The 12,794-nt window shown below is 43.7% G+C and overlaps 1 protein-coding gene across 1 annotated transcript in view; it reads left to right on the forward strand.

The window, feature by feature from the left end:
- Positions 1–12,794, forward strand: part of LOC146805930 (retinal guanylyl cyclase 2-like) — a 468,140-nt gene that overhangs the window by 316,474 nt on the left and 138,872 nt on the right. The window contains exon 12 of the mRNA XM_085620568.1: positions 6,973–7,121. Coding sequence (XP_085476694.1) covers positions 6,973–7,121 — 149 coding nt within the window. The remainder of the gene's footprint in view (positions 1–6,972; positions 7,122–12,794) is intronic.

Consider the following 12,794-nt stretch of genomic DNA (forward strand, 5'->3'; position numbering starts at 1 on the left):
GGAGCATGTTTTACTATTGCTTGAACACCACTATTAAAGCACCTTAGATGAAAACAACTAGAGACTCTTCACCATGGCCCTCCTCCTTAAGAACGGAATACTATATACTCAAAATGAAGCCCATTCACAATTTGGCTGATTCTTCACCAAATCTTTCCCTGGTTTTGAATTTAGCCTAGATTCTCTCATCTTGAATCTTTAGGGCCTCATTACGATGTTGGAAAGCAAACCGCCTGACTCCTTGTCGGAATCGGTTCTGACCGACAGCGAGTCCACACGACTGATTACGATGCTGCCAAACACTCCTCGAAAAGTCTCCCATTGACTTTAATGTGAGCCTGTGGTCCGACCAACAACACATGCTCCCAATGCAAAAAGAGGTGGTTGCGGAAAACCCTGCACCCTGTGGAGGGCACCCCATTGCGCCTGCCACACTGTGCATGGTTTCACAGGGGGGGGTCCCTTGGGTACTCCCACGGGCCCCAACCGGAGGCCTCAGGATAACAGGGGGCCTGATAGGAGCCCCCAAAGTCAGTTTCCGAGAGCCTTTTCATGTCAGACAGACCAAGTCAGAAAGGCTGTCCGAATCCAACATCGTAATTCATCGGTTGGAAACACTGTCCGTAGAGCTGTACAATTCAGCTTCGACCGACTTAGATTCCCTGAATGCCGATCGGAACTGATTTGGACTGACCGATGGGTTTCCTTTCAAACAGCAAGCATCGTAATCGGTCGAACGGAATTGTGTCCGACCGAGTCGGGCGTATAGGTTCCAACATGGTTTAGGGGAATCCAACTGCCAATCGGAGGCTTTCCGCATGACATCGTAATCGCCCCTAAGTGTATAGGAATAAGAATCTGGTGTTGTTCCTCTTTCTTTCCTCTTTTTTCTGCCCGATATTCTATATCTTGATCTACTGAATATACACGAGGTAAACATAAACCTTTGTGTATGTTTACGATTGTTTGCTATTCACAAAGGTATTTTACTAGTAGTATCTTTATGATGGTGAAGTCTCTGCACATATAAAGATAGGACTAAACTATCTCCTCATGTGCGAAGAAGCCTCCACAGTTGCAAAGATACAAATAGTAAAATATTTTGTGAATTGCAAACAATCATAAACTTACTAAAAAGTGTAAGTTTACCTTTGCGAATCAGGCCCTCAGTGAGGGTAGTGTATGAAACTGACAAGAATGAACCTTTGTCCAGATATCAAAGGGGATTAGTGCTGTTTGTAATGCAACCAAAAAACCCCTTATTGGACCAGACATTCTAGGTGTAGTTTTCACCAAACTTTTTGCCTTCAATTCTCCCTGGTTTTTGCTGACTTCGATTTTGCTGGCCTTAGGATTGTGTTCACCTTATCACTGCTGACTAGTGCTAAAGTGCTTGTGCTCTCCTTATAACATATCAACAGAAGCTCCTACACAATTGGCATATTGAATTTACTTCTGAATCCCTAGTCCGGTGGTACTTCCTGTACCTAGGGCCCGTAAACTAAATGCTACTAGTGGGATGCAGCACTATTTGTGTCACCCACTTAACCCCTTGCGTGCTCATGACGGAACCATGCCGTCATGAGCCACGGGCGGCGTGTGCTCATGACGGCGTGGTTCCGTCATGCTGCGGCCGTTGGCGGCCGCTCCTCCCACGCGGCACTAATTCCCCGCCTGTGCGGGAGAAATAGAGAGTGGGCGGAGTCGTGACGGAACCACGCCGTCATGAGCACAGCTCGCCCGTGACTCATGACGGCGTGGTTCCGTCATGAGCATGGCGGCGCCGTGCTCACCCCTCACCCCCCCCCAGCGCTGCGGCAGAATTTGCGCCACAGCGAAGGGGTTAAGTAGCCTTTTAAAAATATCTCAGGACTGGCAAAATTAACTGTAAAGCCTTTTAGTACATATAAGTCACCCCTAGGGTAAGCCCTAAACAGTCCAGAGGGCAGGGTTGCAATGTATTTAAAATGTTGGACATGTGCTTTTAAGTTTAACATGTCCTGGAAGAGAAGAATTCTTACTTTCGTTTTTTGTGAATTTATGCAAATCTACAACGTTTTGGAATATATAAACATTGGCAATAGTAAGCCTGGAAAGCTGCGCCTGTCTCAGGTTTCAAGGCATACTACTAGCAATCAAATACCCAAAAGGTGATAGGTTCAATGCTTGCAAATAGTCCAATTACTGGAAATCACTTGAGGTAGCATTCAAACTATCATTTTTCACTTGTTGTGCTACTCTAGACCGATTATGGGTTTGGTGGATGGAATAAAGGCAGACAGAGTGGCAGAGGACTGTACATCAGCCACCTTGCCTTTAAACCACCCTAAAATCTTTGAAATGACTGCCGGCTTTGCAGTCATTTTTATACATTGGCAGGAACAGCCATCAAGGGAGTTCCTGTCAATGAAGAAAAAGCTTGATGGACGACTCGATGATGGCTGGCCATCTAACTTTCACAAAGTTTTTTATTTTCCAAAACCAAACTCCTATAGCTGGAATTTGATTTTTGAAAAAGAAAAAAAATAATGACCCCTTCACTATGGTAGTAATGTCTATGGTATGGAGGCAATTTCTCTTTTTTTTTACTATCCCTCACCACCAGGTTATACCTGATAGTAACAGACTGTTAAAACAAAGTCATCTGACCATCCATGCTAAACAGGGCAGACAGTCAGATGGCTTTCCTCCGATGGGTCCTACTCCATTAGGCCATTTGAGGAAGTTTTAGACCGAAAGAGTGAATTTTACTTTCTCAGGTTAAAATGTGCTCTCCCCTGATTCAAAAGTGTTGAAAAATATCCCTCTATGAAGAATCACACCAAACTTTTTGCCTTCCTCCTTCTCTTTTTCTGACCTAGTTTTTATTGGCTTTAGGACTCTGAGCACTTTACCACTGATAACCAGTGCTAAAGTGCATGTGCTCTCTCCTCTAAACATGGTAACATTGGCTCATATTTAATTTACTTATAAGTCCCTAGTAAGGTGCACTACATGTGCTCAGGACCTGTAAATTAAATGCTTCTATTCGCCTGCAGCACTGATGGTGCCAACCACTTAAATAGTACCTTAAGCATGTCTCAGGCCAGCCAATCAAGAGCCTGTGTATGCAGTTTTAAACAGCCATGTCGACCTGGCAGGTTAAAACTCTTGACAGGCCTAAACCTTCCTTTTTAATATATATGAGTCACCCCTAAAGTAGGGCAGAATGCAGTGTATTTAAAAGGTAGGCCATGTACCTTTAAGTTTTACATGTTCTGGCAGTGAAAAACTCCCAAACTCCTTTTTTACTACTGTGAGGCCTGACCTTCTCATTGGATAACATTGGGGATTCCTTATTGCATCTCGTAAGCTGTAATTCCTAATAGAGAGAAGGTAGATCTCTCATGTTTAGTACCCATGGAATGATAATGTTTAATCCTCTTTAATGGCAAAAAGTCAAATTTATTGTTACTACTTTGAAAATAGCACTTTTAGAAAGGCAGAAATTTTTCTCGTCCTAGCCATTTGATACCTGCTGCCTGTCTCTGATCACTGGCGAGGTGGGGTGACAGCTGGACTTTATATATTCTCTTTAGACAGCCACACACAAATAGAACTTTGGTATGACTTGAGGAATATTCCTTGGAGGTTGGGAAGAAAGCCTTGGGCACAGCCTCACACTTACAACTGAATAGGCTGTGTCTTGTCTACACACAAAGGGTTGCATACCCCCTATAAGGAGTCTGGGGCCAGGGCAAGAAGGGAGGACCTCTGTGCACTTCAAAGACCCTTCTTTGAAGTCACACCCACTATAAAGGCACAACTGGGTATGAGTACTGGACCTCTGACATCAACTGAGTACAGTTCCAGACTTGTAATTGTAGCCACTCTCCCAGGAAGAAGACCTGCTGTGCTAAAGGACTGCCACTCTGCTGGACTGCTGCTCTTGAAAGAACTGAGGCCTTGCTCTATTGCCCTTCTGCCTGCTGCTCTCTCTGACTAGGTAAAGACTGGACCTCCATCACTTGAACCCAGAGTGACTGCAAGGGATAGCTGACTAGACTCCTGATCTGAAGTCTCAGGGCATAACAGACTTCTAACCACCCTTCTCCTGCGCCTGGATCATTGGTAGTGGGCCTAAGGTGCTCGCTCCAGTGGAACTGATGCATCCTCTGTTGCGAGAGCAGAATCAATGCATCACTGCTGTTGCGGGAACAGGAACAGTGTATTGCACTCTGAACTAGCACATCACCATTAGAACAGCCACTTCAGAACTAATGCATCGCCGCTGTCTTGTGTCTTAGTTCATCCGGGTAGGGAATAGTTCCATATTATATGTAGACAGTTCTTTCCTAAAGTTGCCTTCACTATGTCACGTCGACTTTAGACACACATTTGCATTCAAGACACTTGGGCTAAGTTTCTTGGAAACAGCAACATTGCTAACATGGAGAACTTCATGAAAACACTATCATACTGCCTTTGCATTGTGTACAAGGTTCTCACGTGTGTTATACAAATACGTTATTATGTTCATGTGGCGACACAGCTATCTGTGGAATACAAACAATAGCAGCCTGATCACAACTTGGCCCAAGGCAAGGATGCCTTTTTCTATCTAGAACCTTTTGTTTTCCATGTATAATCAGAGGAGACACTTCTGCTGACTTTGAGGGGTCCCTGCATGCTGAAGCTTTTGCCCAGCAGCTAACTGATATCTCTGTGTGGGGTGTCCAGTTCATATCCAAGATGTGGTCCTACACTCTTGCCCACCAGTTTAAGGGGTTAGATCATCCAAAAGGTTTTTTTTGGCAGACCTTACACTTACACCTTAGACAAGGAGGTTAGGGTTTGCATAATAAGAGTACGCTAGATTGTTATAATACTCTATATGTATGCATGACCAAGTTGTCTCAGCAAGTTTATTGATCATTGCAGCACATATTTTCTACACAAGAATAACTTTGGTGGAATTAATATTGAAAAAAGTCCCTTTGTGTATTCTTTGTGGATATTTCTCTGAGCAAACGAGAGCATGAGTGTCAGAGCGAAAAGTTCTAGATCTGTCACCAGGGTTCCTGAGGGAACAGGGTTGTCATGTTCAATAGTTGCCAGAACTGTTCGCTCCCTGTCTAGGTTAGGGGGGGCTAAGGTGGCACTATGAGCTAGCTGGTTCTAGGGATAACAAACCCTGCAGGGGTGCATAGAATCAGTCTGGCACCATCCTAAGTTTATGTTGTCCACAAACGTGCAGGTCCCACTGATTACTGGAAACTACAACACATTTCACCACCAAAGTTGGTTGGTTTCTTATTTTGTACGGATCAACTGAGTAGTTCAATCATGCCTTCTCAGAGATCCCTACACACCTTTTAAACTGGAGGTGTCCATGGTGGAAGGGAATATCCTCCTCAGCTTAGTGGGTATACCCTATGCATTGGCTGTTGGTAACTCATGCTTGAAAGGATCTAATTCCCACTGTGTTAGCCTAAGTCTGAACTTCATGTTTTCATATATGGCAAAAAAACATTTCTTAAAACTGCAGACATGCACTCACTCAAAAATTGTGTGGAGAAGATCGACGCATCCCTGCTATAGCATGAAGAAACCCGGTGCATCATCTTCGGAAACGTTGCATCTCGGAACCAGCGCATCATCTTCAGAACTGGCGTATTGCCATTGTTGCGTGGAGAAAATCGGCGCATCACCTCAGCTGTGGGATCCACACGACACATCGCTCGGCTTCACCCCTCATCATCATTGTCACAACCAGGATCAAGATTCTTTTTTTCAGTGGGCCTTACTGGATCCCTGTATCTGGCCCACGCTCCATCGTGGTCGCCCTGAACTTTTGACTTTGTCCAGCTCAACTAGATATCCCAAATAGGCGCTTATTGGTCTATGCACTATTTTACAGTTTACAGTTTATTCTTTTAAAATTCATAACTCGTTCTACTTATTTGATTTTTTGTCGGTTTGGTTTTGTCATATTTATTAAATTAAGAGCTGTTTTTCTAACCTGGTGTGGAATCTTTTTGCATGGTGTTTTCTCAGTTTTACTGTTTGATGTGTAGCACATATACTTAATGCATTGCCTCTTAAGTTAAGCCTGACTGCTCTGTGCCAAGCTACCAGAGGGTGAGCACAGGATAATTTAGAGTGTGTGTGAGACTTACCCTGACTAGGATTGTGGTTACTGTGTGACCAGGGCTTCCATCCCAGTCAACCAGGAACCCAATTTCAAACAAAAATCAAGTGGGTGGACATTGAGTTTAGCGGATGGGGTACTCTGGCACCATTGTGATGAGTATCCTGTCCTCCAAACTTTAAATCAGCCCTAAAGGCCCTACTAATGCAAACCAGCACGGACCCTGATCCTCGTGGAAACAGCCCATCACAAAACTTGACAATCTCACCCGTTCACCCGGGACACACTGCTTATTTTAGTTGGGAAATTATTTGAAATTCACACCCCCTGAATCTTACTGAATAAGCTATGCCCCTGTGAATCAGGCTCATGTTTTCATTGATTTCAAACAAGTCTTTACATCAGTGCTTGCTCTGAATACAAAGGTATGAGACACAAAGGTATTTATGAGTATGGAAAGTAGTTTTACAGGGGTACCACTTCACTTTCGTATAAATACCTTTATGAATTGACCCCAAACAATCAACAAAGTGTAAGCATTAAGACATTCTTTGTATTGAACTTTACAATAAATTGATCAGATTGTGGTCCAAATATCTGCCACATTTTGATCGTAGATAATCAACTATCCAGACTTCCTAGTCTCCAAAATGTAACACATTATGACCTAAACATAATCACCTATTTCATATAAATAGCTGTATGCACATCCACAAGTGGCATGTTGGTAATATATAAAACGTTAAACTAAAGACATACTGAAAAATGAATGCGTGCCATGTGTGTAATGTATGCCAACTGCCAAGTTCCACAGACCTTTTAAGAACTTCTTTTTATCACAGAAATTATAAGAAAGGTGAAGAAACCCCCTCCTCTGTGTCGACCAACTGTTGCACCAGACCAAGCCCCATTGGAATGCATTCAGTTGATGAAACAGTGCTGGAGTGAGCAAATGGAACGAAGGCCTACATTTGATGAGATCTTCGACCAGGTTGGTTCATGAAAATAAAGACTCTCCATGTATCTTCAGCTCTCCAATGAACCTTCCTTATGTAACATGGAAGAGATGCACCTCATTTTAGAAAAGATTTTTAAACTATGTATATTATTACCAATTTTATTTGCAGTAGTCAGTGTGCCTTATTCCCAAAGATTTTAATGTGGCTTACTTTTATAGTACACATGGGGCCCGATTCACAGAACAAACTTAAGACAAAATCCTAAACTTAGTACCATTTTGGTATTCACAGAATGCACTTACTACTTCTGGTATTCACAGAATGAACTTACGACTTTTGCGATTCAAAAAATAAACTTACTACTTTTGCTATTCACAGAATGGATTTACGACTCCTAACTTTATGTCCGCACTCGGGCCGGAAATTCCGGCCCGGAAGCTCCGCCTCCGGCCCGGAAGCCCCGCCTCCCGAACGGAAGTTCCGCCTCCGGGCCAGAAGCTCCGCCTCCGGGCCGGAATTTCCGGCCCGAGTGCGGACGTAAAGTTAGGAGTCGTAAATCCATTCTGTGAATAGCAAAAGTAGTAAGTTTATTCTTTGAATCGCAAAAGTAGAAAGTTCATTCTGTGAATACCAGAAGTAGTAAGTGCATTCTGTGAATACCAAAATGGTACTAAGTTTTGGATTTTGTCTTAAGTTTGTTCTGTGAATCGGGCCCATGGTATTCAGAAGTATTTCTGGCTTACTCTTGGAATTCAGGAAAACTATAAGAGTAAGTCACAGCAAAATAGCTGTGAATCGTGTTTGATTGAGTCTTAGATATCCCTGCCCTATTGATGTGCATATACAGCCTGAACTGTATAGAGATGTACATAAGGTAAAATATTCCGTTCTCTATACTCACATTTCATCACTTTAAGGAGAGACTGTTGGGGTTCTGTTACATCAAATATAAAATAAAACAACTCATGTGAGTTAGCAAGCCTGATTTCCAGTTAGCAAACTTCTACGAATATCCTCTCAGAATACAATTTAGCTAGCATAGGTTTACAAAAATATAATAATGGCAAAGAGTTCTGTACTGCACTGGGTTGAGATGAATAGATGAAAAGAAGGAAAGAGAAAGATTGAGACAGAGAAGCAGAGCAACAAATATAAAGACACAGTGAGAGAACAGGAAGAGAAAGAAAGAGATAGTAGGACAATTCTCCAAACTGCATTAATTTCCTGCATATGTGTCCAGTACAAGTATGCAAATTTCTCTGCTCACTAGCCAGAATCAATGCATGCTTAATGGGAGGAGATGCGGCCTAGGGGCTAGAGCTGCCTCCCTGGGAACCCACATTCAAATCCCAGCCCCTGCACTTGGCTCAACATTGTATGATTCTGGGAAAATCACTTAATCTCCCTGTGCCTAGAAAATGTGAAATTTAATGTGTATAAAATGTATTTGTGTAATCCCCACTTGATGCACAATATCTTGTAGTTCGTCTTGTAGTTTGTCTCCCAACCCTTCATGTAACATACAGTGCTCTGTTGCTTCATAGCTAGGTTTGTGCTATATAAGGAATTGGAGTATTAGGATGTGCACGGAGAGGACTTTGGGGCAGATTTACAAGCCCCTTGCACCTTCCTGCGCCACCATTGCGTCACTATTTTTGACGCAACGGTGGCGCAAAAAATGCAGCCTATTTACAACGTGACGCATCTAGGGAGATGCGTCACGTTGTAAAGCCCTGCGTCACATTATACCTGCATCAGGTATAATGTATGCAGGGTGGGCGTTCCCATACAGGAAGGCCCCGTAAAAGTGACGCAGTGAAATCTACAAGATTAATTAAAAAGGGGAGGGGGTCGCGCAGCCCCTCTCCATGAGCCTGTCGTGGACCGCATTCCTCCGGGGCTTCTTTAAATCTTAGACGGAGGCTCCCGTGCTCACCTGGTGACCTACGAAGCAACACTGATATTAGGAGAATGGGGGCATGAAGCACCCCTCCACATTAGTCCAATGGGGACCCCATCCCCCCAGGCTCAAATTAAATTAAAGAGGGAAGTTTCCATGGGCCCCCTCCTCGTGCCCTATTATGCCCCAGGGACCCCATCCCCCAGGCCGGTAGGTACTAAAAAGAGGGGCGCTGCCACAAGGCCTTCACAGGCACCGGGGACCCAATCCCCCAGAGCCATATATTATTTAAAAGGGGAGGGAGCGGTACAGGCCTCCTCCCCAAACCTTATCAGGCCCCAGGGTACCACATCCCCAGGGGGCCCAACTCCACTTAAAAAAGGGGAGGACGCTGCGCAGCCTCTTTCCCCAAGCCTTCACAAGCCTCGGAACCCCATACCCTGGGGCCATATGTTATTTAAAAGGGGAGGGGACCTTGCGGCTCCCCTCCCCAAACCTTAATAGGCCCCAGGGGATCATACCCATTTTAAAAAGGGGATGGGGTCCATGGCTCCTCTCCCCAGCCTTCTCAGGCCCTGGGGACCCCTTTCCTCAGGGCCAGAGGTGGGTGCCCCAGTGCCCAGCCGTGGCACCCATAAACAACACATTGAGGACCATGGGTTGCCCAGGTTGCGGGAGCCGGCATTGCTTCTGTCTGGAGGAAGCAGCTATCTATATCTGTTCCCTCCTGGCAGGATAAATATCTGTTCTGTTTCCTTGCCTGCAGGATTGTGGGCAAGAAATAGAACAAACGTTTGTTCCAAACTGGTGGGAGGAGCAGACTTGCCTTCCCTAGTTTCCCTGCTGCAGGCAGGGAAACTACTCTGTCCCAGGAGTGGCCTCCCCGGGCACTGTAACTGAGCTGCCCCTCTTCCTTGAAATTCAATTTTGGCCCCAGGGGATTGGATCCCTGAGGTCTGCAGAGGCTCAGAATTAGGGCCCCTCCCCTTTTTTACATCAATTGGCCACAGGGCATAGGGTTTGCAGGGAATAAACCGGCTCTGGAGGGAGCCACCACTCCGCCTCCCGCCTAAATATCCCCCCAAAACAAATTGTGAGCCTCCATTTCCTTTTTTTGTTTTGAATGTGACCCTCTGGGACCTCCATCCCACAGGGCCTATGGGAGCAGGGTATCCCTGCCTCGACCCCTTATATTTTTATTGTTTTAAACTTGTGCCCCCAAGTCTAGTAATGGGTGCCAGCAACATTTTTCTCATGTTGTTGGCAGCCAATCAGAGTGCTCACTCCCGCAGGACTTTGCCTCCTGCAAGAGCAAATTGGCCCAAGCGAAGAAAAGCTCCCTGGGCCAATCAGAAGGCTCTATTTTATAACTGGGGATCCCACGATACTCACAGTGAGTCCCTCAGACCCAACTATCCAGATATACAAATATTTTTACGTTCATGCTGTCTAAAATGGTCTATGAAAAATGCATGGGGATTTTATGTTTTGGGACCCCTCCTTTTTCTCGCCCACTGCTTGACAGGTCACTACAAAACTTTCAATGCACAAACTAGGCAAAAAAGTGCGATTTTCCGTATAGCATCGTAAAGATTTGTCAAATGGAACTATTAGCACAACAAAAAAGGCATTTCCGATGAAAACGATGGCCTAACTGTGACTGCCCAGTGGCGATCTGGTGATTACTGGTTATCTATCTATCTATCTATCTATCTATCTATCTATCTATCTATCTATCTATCTATCTATCTATCTATCTATCTATCTATCTATCTATCTATCTATCTATCTATCTATCTATCTATCTATCTATCTATCTATCTATCTATCTATCTATCTATCTATCTATCTATCTATCTATCTATCTATCTCTCTGTCTGTCTGTCTGTCTGTCTGTCTGTCTGTCTGTCTGTCTGTCTGTCTGTCTGTCTGTCTGTCTATCTATCTATCTATCTATCTATCTATCTATCTATCTATCTATCTATCGACATACCACAGACACATATGTATGTATATACCACACACACACACACACACACATATATATATGTATATGTGTGTGTATGAAATACGTATAATAATGTACTGTATAGCACTTGCACTTTAAAAACTTTAAATTTTTAAATATGTAATGATATTTTAATTATGTATTTATTTGATAAAGTGTTTTTTGTAATTAGTCTATGAAATATGTATAAGAATATACTGTGAAGCACTGGCACTTTCAATGATTAATTTTCACAAAGCACTAGCTCTTTGATATAAATTGCGACTTTTTTAATGGTATACAGGAATGAAAAAAAATACCATCTTTATTTCCCTGGTAAACACCATATTTTCTATTATGAAAATATATACAAAGAAACACATATATTGTAAAATGTATAGATGCAGATATATAGATACGATTTTGCTACTATTGGATGTTCAGTAGAGGCATTATTAATTGTTGTTTTGTCAGTTAATCTGGATTAGAAATGCAAGGGGTGAAATATCTCTGTGATTTATATAAATCCAGGAAGACAAAGTTGAAATATGGCACAAACATCTGTGAATGAAAAATATTCTGCGTTTTCATTTTTGCAGAATATATTGTATAAATTGGAACTATCCAAGTGATTTGTTATTTTTTGTGTGCACCTTATACATTTAAATATGGCCGCCACTTTCAACAAAAGAAGGAGTGTGCAGGCAAATGTGTTGAAACTCTGGTAGTCCTTCCTCATTGTTGTTACTCTGTGATAGAGTACTTTAATGAAAAAAATGATGGTGCTCCAACATCGTGAACAAGGCAGCTGAGACTGCTGAAACGCGCAGATGTTTGTCGTTTAAAATAAAGATCCGAGTGACCTACCCCTTCTGGAGTGCTGGACGATTATTTCCTGTAAAAAGAGGAGAATCTTATTTTTGAATATATATATATATATATATATATATATTATCTACTGGCGGTCGCCAGTAGAGAGTTATAGTTAGGATCGTGTTTCCATAGGAAATCCGCAACATTCTATTTGGAATAACTTTGGCGCCGATTGACGAATCCTCGCGAAATTTTCAAAATAGGTGAGGCGCTCTGCTCCGCTCCTTCCCTGAAAGTCTCGGGGGGATTCGTCAAGCGGGGGCTGAGAAAAAGGGGGGTCCTAAAACGCATTTTCCCCATTCATTTTTCCATAGGACCTTTAGTCCAAGCTACAGCCCGAACGGCTGAACAGAATTACTTGAAATTTGGCAGAGAGGTAGTCCTCAGGTCAGGGATGTGCCTTTTGCAGGTCTGGTGTAAATCTGTTCAGTATTTCCTGAGAAAATATCATTTAAAAGCATATATATATCTATAAGTGCGTACCGTGCGCGTACGGTAAAACTTACCATACGCGCACGCTGCCGTGCGCGAGCGGGATTCTGATTGGTTGTTAGATCTTAGTAAACATTCGAATCGGTCAAAACCAGGAAGTGTCGGCCGCCATTTTGTCTCTCGCAGTCTGAGGGGGTGAAAAACAAAGGTGGAGAACGTGAAAAGGGGGCAGGGTGGACAGTTCCTGACCCCCTAGGCGTTGTCAGGGGGTCCCAGAAGGACCCCCAAGGGCCAAAATTTCCTTTAATTTTTTTGCGAAAAATCGCGGAGTACGCGTAGCGTGCGCATACGGTAGAAACGGAAAAATTCCGCGAACTGCGTAATGTGGGCGCGCGGTGCGTGAAGCGCACCGCGCGCCCTCAGCGTGCGCACGGCACGCGAAGCGCACCGTAAGCGTACGGTACACGAAGGGCACCATGGGCGTACGGTACGCGCACGGTGAAAAACCTTAAA

Source organism: Triturus cristatus, chromosome 8 (assembly GCF_964204655.1).
Source record: "Triturus cristatus chromosome 8, aTriCri1.1, whole genome shotgun sequence".
Lineage (NCBI taxonomy): Eukaryota > Metazoa > Chordata > Amphibia > Caudata > Salamandridae > Triturus > Triturus cristatus.